Here is a 7129-nt window from a genome sequence, read left to right as displayed (position 1 = left end):
TCAAAAACCAGATCATTTAAAGCAAGCCAAGCTGAATTCAAGAGTAGATTCAATTTTTCACTTTCTCAATAAAAATTAACTCAAATCAATTCTCAACGGGTTAAACTCGATCTCAAAGCTTTAAAAGAATCAACTTGAAAAGCATTTCATTTCACAAAACCACACAACAATTCAACCAACAGACGTTCATAACCAACCAAGGCAAGTCAAGCCATACATAAGGCCGATACAATCACCAAATACACATTCACTCACATCAGTATCCATATGTAATAATTCCAATATATAACATATAGTTTTTGGAAAGCGCCCCTACCTCACAACATTGGAACCACAACCCAACTCGTTAACCAACTTTTATCTCGACCCGACATCACCAGCAATCAAAATCTCGGCTCTGCCCGCACTCTCAAAAGCAGAAACAGCCCCAAACGGCACAAGCAAACCGGATTCTAGCTCCTAAAACCATTAACATTACGATTACTTTATTACATGGAACAGAACACTAACGCAGAGCTCTCGAAACAGGAATACTTACTGAAACTAAGAAAGAACGGCTGAACCAAACAGCAACGGCCTCTGAACCAGTTGGGCGGTAGCCCCAGCAGCCACCCCCAGTGGCTGCGGCGACCCGACTCCGGCAACGGTGACTGAAACCAACATGCCGCGACAATAAGATTCCCATAATCTCACAAGAAACGAAGACCAAGTTTGAAACCCTTACCGGCATACTTTCCCGGTGACGGCAGCAGGGTCTCATGTGGCAGAAACTCAGCCCAGAGCTCCGGCGGCCATGGCGGCAGTTCCGACGGAGGCGGCAGTGAGAGACAGAACTGGCGAGCCCTCCTCTTCCAGCGGCGGCGCTGCTGCAAGGAGCACAGGGGCGGCGTGTGAACCGGCGACGGCAGAAACGTGACGGCTCTCCCTCACAGCGCGCCTCCTTCTTGCGCGACTGGAGAAACAGAAGGGGAGCTCCATCGTGACTCTCCCTCTTCCTTGGACGGCGACACACAGCAGTGAGAGACACGGTGGCGGCGGCGCTACGGCTCAGCAAAGGTGACTCGAACAACTCGCCTCCCACCTCGCACCACACCACCTCTGCCTCCCTCAAACCCAGCGTCGTTCTCCCCTGCTCCTTCGAACTCGACGGCGAGGGACCCACAGCGGCCCAGCGGGTTGCGCTCCTCTAGCATCGCGCCTTCTCCATCCTCCTTTCAGTGACAGAGGTACGACTCCTGGTTCCATGGACGAACGACGATGGCGGCGCGGATTGGGCAGCGACCTCCTTCCCCTTTCCCTCTTCCTTTCCATTTTCGTTCTTTCTCATCCCCTGGTTCTGGGAACTGTGAGTGTGTGTGGGATAGGGCTGCGCATCAAATTGGAGAGAGGGGGAGATCTGCTGCTGATGGGGAAACCGGGTAACCGGGTTAGAGTTTTAGGGTTAGGGTTTTTGAATAAAATTAGGGTTAAGGGCATTATGGTAATTTCACATAAAATTGGGAATAATATAGTAATTGAAACCCAATGTAAATCCAACACTAATTGTATATGGAAAAATACTATTTTCTCATCAATTTTACAAATTATTTTCAATAAAATTCCCAAATCTAAAAATTAGAAATAATATAATTAATTTCTCTATTTTCTAAAATAGCAACATTAATATTTAAAATACTAATTATTTAATCCAAATCATATAGAAATCCTTATTATTTCACAACTACCAACTTTATAATTTAAATATAGAAAATAATTCAAAAATTATAAAATTGGATAATAATCATAACTCGTCTCAAATTCAATAAATCAAAACTTGCCTTAATTATTTTTAATAAAATAATTTCTGTAATTAAGGCTATAAATAACTATATGATTTGAGAATTGATCATAAAAATACTTTTCAAAGATTCTGCGGCTTACATTCTACCCACCTTATAAAAATTTTCGTCCTTGAAAATTGATACAAAACGAAAGAAATTTCATAACAGTTCATCCTTGAACACATTTAAGGAAGTAGCAAAAATATCTCATCATATAAACATATATACGATTTTCAAATACTTTGATTGTCATATGCATAAGGATGCAAAGGTAGAAGTATGAGTGCAAAGCAAACGCTACAAGGTAGGCTCAATGCAAAAGGTGACATGGGTCAAACATGTGATAGTAAGGTAAGGCATTGAAGGTTATAAAATAGGATGAGGTTACAACGACGTGCTCAACATCCGTACACTAATCTCATCTCAACCTCAAAGTTTCAACCTTCCAACTCCATCAAGCACTTTACGATTTCCATATCCGATCATAAGCCTAACGATCGCAAGCTCGTTTGCAAGGGACAAAACACCCACAACTCATCATAACATCACACACCTACCGCTTCACCTTCCATATACACATATCACGTCTTAAAGAACAAATGCATCGTGTTACTACGTCTACAAGTCGCACGTGATATCAAAACAATTCTCGAGTCTACTCAGAAGGATACCAGATGCAGAAAGGAAAGACACATGTCAAGAATAATACCCATAGATTTGGGAGAATGCATCCAATCCAGGTAAACAAAGACACTCAACCAATGAAGTTTGCTAGAAATAAATTGATTGACAACTTCAAAGATAACCCTTGTATCAAAGAAATCCAACAGGACCAATAAGAAGAAAATTCAGCGCATTATTTTGAAACAAATTTAAGCTGAGTCGAAGAAGCATGAGGTTTGCTGTAGAGAAGATTTCAAACCCAAGACAAGGCTCACAGAACTCAAGAGCATGATTAAAAATACTTTCGAATACATTGTTCATGAAAGAGTCGAAAACTTGCGGAAAATAACTTTGCAGTCTAGAAGAAAAGTTGAGCAGCAAACATTCTTCAAAAGAGTAGCAAAAGCATAAATGTGGCTTTACTTCAATATAATTTCATGTTGAAGTAGATCATGTAGAGTTTTAAAAACAAAATGCACACAAGTTTGGCTAAGAGCTAAAATATTTCCTCAAATATTTTAGAAAGATAATTAGGTGCACAACTTAACCAAAAGCAATCATAAAACTCGGAAGAGAAATCAAATGCTTGTTCAAAAAGCTCCAAAGTCCATATTCAAACAAGCGTGTATAAAATCTTAGCAAGGTCGAAAGAGAAAGTTAAGCTCTATTTAGGAAAGAAATTCGAGGTAAAAGTTTGCTATAAATTGGTAAAGGAATTTAGTGTTGCATTACAAACAAACCGGTTTCCAATAAACAAGGAAGTTTTTCAAACCTCATTTAAAATAGCGCATGCCGACTTTAAAACAATTTTGCCAAAAATTGAACAATGGTCTCAATTAGAACCAAGCAAATGAAAAATAAGTTCAATTTAGAACTTATTCAAAGAGAATTCAATCTGCTTTATAAAATTCAAAACAAGTCTCCAAAAGTATACTTAAAATCACCATCTCACAATAATATTCAAGAAAATTAGGATGTACTTGAAAAGGAGTCAAGCCATACAAGAAAAGATCTTAAATCAAAGTAGTTTAAACAAGATTCACTAGGCATGAGTCATCAAACAATCTTTCAATTGATCCAAAAGAAGACAAAAGTCATAGGAAAAGACAACTCAATCATTAGTAATTTCTCAAGGATAAATCTTTAACTAAAAACTCTTGTAGAGAAAATGAGAGAATAAACAACGCACTAATTTGAAACGAATCAAACTGACTCACATACGGATGAGATTCACAAGAGAGGACAAACCAAGATCAATGGTAATTTCACAAGATGTAAAAGATCAGTTAAAAACAGAATCACGTATGACATTCATAGAGGTGAAAAGCTTAAGAAGGAACGAGTCCGTCCATAAGAAGAAAGCTATGAGTCCAACATTTTCAAAAGAACAACAATGGCATAAACCATGTAGTATGCTAAATCAAACTCAAATAAAAATAAATTAAGTAAAGTTTATCGAACGAAACTCAACCGGGATAAAAGCAAGAAATCCCCTTTCTTTCCAGAATTCTGAAAATACCCAAATACATAATCAAATGAAGATGTGCACTGGAGCTATAGTAGAATTACTAGAAATTCAATTTACTTTTAAAGTAAGTGCAATTCCATAAACCAGTAAAAGTACATCCGAGGTATTAGAAATAAATAGTTGTTAAACTGTAAAAGTAATCTCAAAGTTTTATATATACAGATAAGTATATATCTAATCAACAGCAATTTTTTATAAAAATCTCGAAATTGGCTGTGATCACTGTCAAATAAGAGAAAAACTGAATCAACAATTTCTCAAAGAATGGACTCAGATTCCGGAGTTAAAAGCACAGCACATTAAGACAAGTGCAAAGCTATAGCAAGGAGTACGTGAATCAAGAAGAACTCAAACAGAGAAAGATAGATGCAACAAGGATTCCAAACGAGCGGATGCATTTAAGATCAAACAAGAATACATATGAACAGAGGAATAGAGTTGAAAAAATCAAACTAGTTTTCAAAAGGATTAGCAAACAAGAACTTCAAATTAGGACATAAAAGAACAGGCCGACTCGAACAGAATTCAAGACACACAACTGAATAGCCTCGAGAAATAGTTTCCAACGTTCCCAAAACCCGCGATTTCGCTTTACTCAAAACTCGTGGATCATCTATGATAACCCATTAGTGCTCTCATATACATAATTCACTAGTATTAAGCCGGCCAAACTTAATACCAAGAATCATGCAATGCAAGACTAACATCGTTAATCAATAGACCGTCATGTGCATAAAGCTCTAATCCTCGTCATTCGACAAGACTTAGTACATGACAAACGCTCAGAGTATGCAACCAAAGCATAGTCGGTCCATTCCTCAGGCTCTACAGGAAAGACCACTCTGATACCATAATGTAACACCCTAACTACCAAAGCTCACGCTTCCGGCTGCGCGACTCTGATAGATCAGACATTACGACGACACTTATACTATTTAATACTAAAATATGAGCCTGTTTAAAACTTTAAACCGTAATACCGCTCCCAAAAATACTTTCGTTCGATAACGTATATCCATCAATACCATACAACTTACAACAACTCATAAAGAGTACATCCATATATATACATACATATACATAAGTAATATTATAAACATAATCCAATACAATTCCTATCCCTCTTACAGATTATATCAAGATAAAGGCGAGGGTACAATAAACCATAACTAAAATAATACAGAGCATCACAACAACAATTAAATAAGCTCTTCGTAACTTCTGCGCCCATATCCTGAAAGGGGAAAAATGTAGAGGGGGTGAGAACATCATCCTCGAAAGGGTTCTCAGTAGAGGGTTTTTGGGAATTACTGTAATAGGATACATGAAGATAAACCTTACCAGTGATTAATAACCGTCTTATGCCTCTTTTCAAAAACAACGGTTTACATAAAAGTAAAGTAAAAAATCTTTTCTGAAAGAGGAACCGTTCATTTCTCAAAACTCAAAAGCCTTTCAAAACGGTTTATCTATGCTAAACCAAAATAGCCTTTCATATTTTATTCCAAACCGAAAACACAAAACCTAAATCAACCCTGGGTTCATCTCATTCCAACCACGGCCCCAGGCCCAAACAATCCAACCATCAACCAATCACACAGTCCAACAGAGTTCCAGTAGCAAACACAAATAGGAAGATGCAAGCACAAATAAATAGTTATTGCAAGTAGAACAATTAGCAATTAATCACATAGGCAAACCAGGTATAATATGCACACCCAAGCAATGTCACATAGATGCATATGATGCATGCCTGTTCCTAGTGGCTGATGATATCATCTGTCGGTTATAAAGCCAACCCGACAAGTCCTGGTAGCTAACCATTGGACTGTCCCTCTGTCGCGATCCCCAACTCGAGTTATACTCATCATAAACTTGATCATAATCATGATCCATATCCATCACCCTCACTGGTGAATATTTACAGGGGCGAGCTCATCCGGGCCTTTCACAGTGCCCGGCCACACTTATGACATAGGGTCAAAAGAGCTTCGAGTCTCGACCTGGAGCACGTGGTGGCTAGCCACTGCTTCCTCCCAGGGAAACCCTCATCTCCGATAGTGGAAGTGCAAACATTCACAATTATCAATATCTCAGCATATATGCATTCATTCTCAGCCATGGATCAACATCCATCTCAGCCATCCGGCTCACGGTTCAATCCAGAACCAGCCAATATTGATAATCACACACAGCCATTCCGGCTCACGGTTCAATCCAGAACCAGCCAATATTGATAATCACACACAGCCATTCCGGCTCACAGTTCAATCCAGAACTAGCCAATATTCATAATCATACACAACCATTTCGGCCCATAATAAAAATGGCACTTCCACCATTCAAAATCATCAAATTCATAAAACTGGCATTTAAGCCATAAATCACTTTTCTCAAGTCATTTCACTTTGAAATCAAATTTCAACTCTTTTCAGCCTTGGCTTTAAAGATCTCATTTCTCAAATCATCTCAGGCTCATAAGCCACTTTTACTCAAGGTAAATTCCCCTTTTAAAAACAATGCCACTCTCGGCACCCTCTTTCCAAAACTTCTATAATCATGGCAAGTTAAAAATCTCTTTGAGATATTCAAAATCACCCATCCAACAATGGGATTTTATGACAAAATTTTCTCGGCAGAGTCCCAAGTCTTTAGGGGAGAATAACACAACTCATTTCGCCAAATTCATTTAAAATTATTAAAACATTGGCTTTCCGATTTGAGTAATAAAATAGGATCTAAGCCAAACCGAGTCACGTAATCAGTTACTTCTTTCAAAGCTGTTTTCTTTACTTAGGCAAAACTAATTTCAACCCCCATGATAGATTCTAGAACGTTTCAACTGTTAAAAATTGTTTTAGCCTTGCAAGAATTTAGAATCCAAAGAGTACTCAAAACCTTTCTCAAAACATTTCAAAATGAAACTTGTCAATAGACACTCAGGTTCTTTCAAAGTCATTGAAACTTCTTTAAATGAAATCCCCAAGTCAAATTCAAAGGCATAAACTCTTTTCACATCCAAACAGCTTTAAAACACAAGTTTCATCTAAATAACTTTCTCCTGAAAGAGATACAATGCCTTTCTTAAGAAGTAAGACTAAATCACAATTTTCTCTTT

General features: G+C 38.0%; 1 protein-coding gene across 1 annotated transcript; it reads right to left on the bottom strand.

Moving 5' to 3' along the window:
• LOC110268443 lies at nucleotides 223-1245 on the bottom strand. Its single transcript, XM_021114603.1, has 3 exons — nucleotides 1231-1245; nucleotides 539-1186; nucleotides 223-459 (listed from the first exon to the last, which is right to left on the bottom strand). The coding sequence occupies exons 1-3, from the start codon at nucleotides 1243-1245 to the stop codon at nucleotides 358-360; spliced, it is 765 nt and encodes a 254-aa protein (XP_020970262.1). The 3' UTR covers nucleotides 223-357.

Source organism: Arachis ipaensis, chromosome B10, assembly GCF_000816755.2.
Source record: "Arachis ipaensis cultivar K30076 chromosome B10, Araip1.1, whole genome shotgun sequence".
NCBI lineage: Eukaryota > Viridiplantae > Streptophyta > Magnoliopsida > Fabales > Fabaceae > Arachis > Arachis ipaensis.
This window is presented reverse-complemented; position numbering and strand designations above follow the sequence as displayed.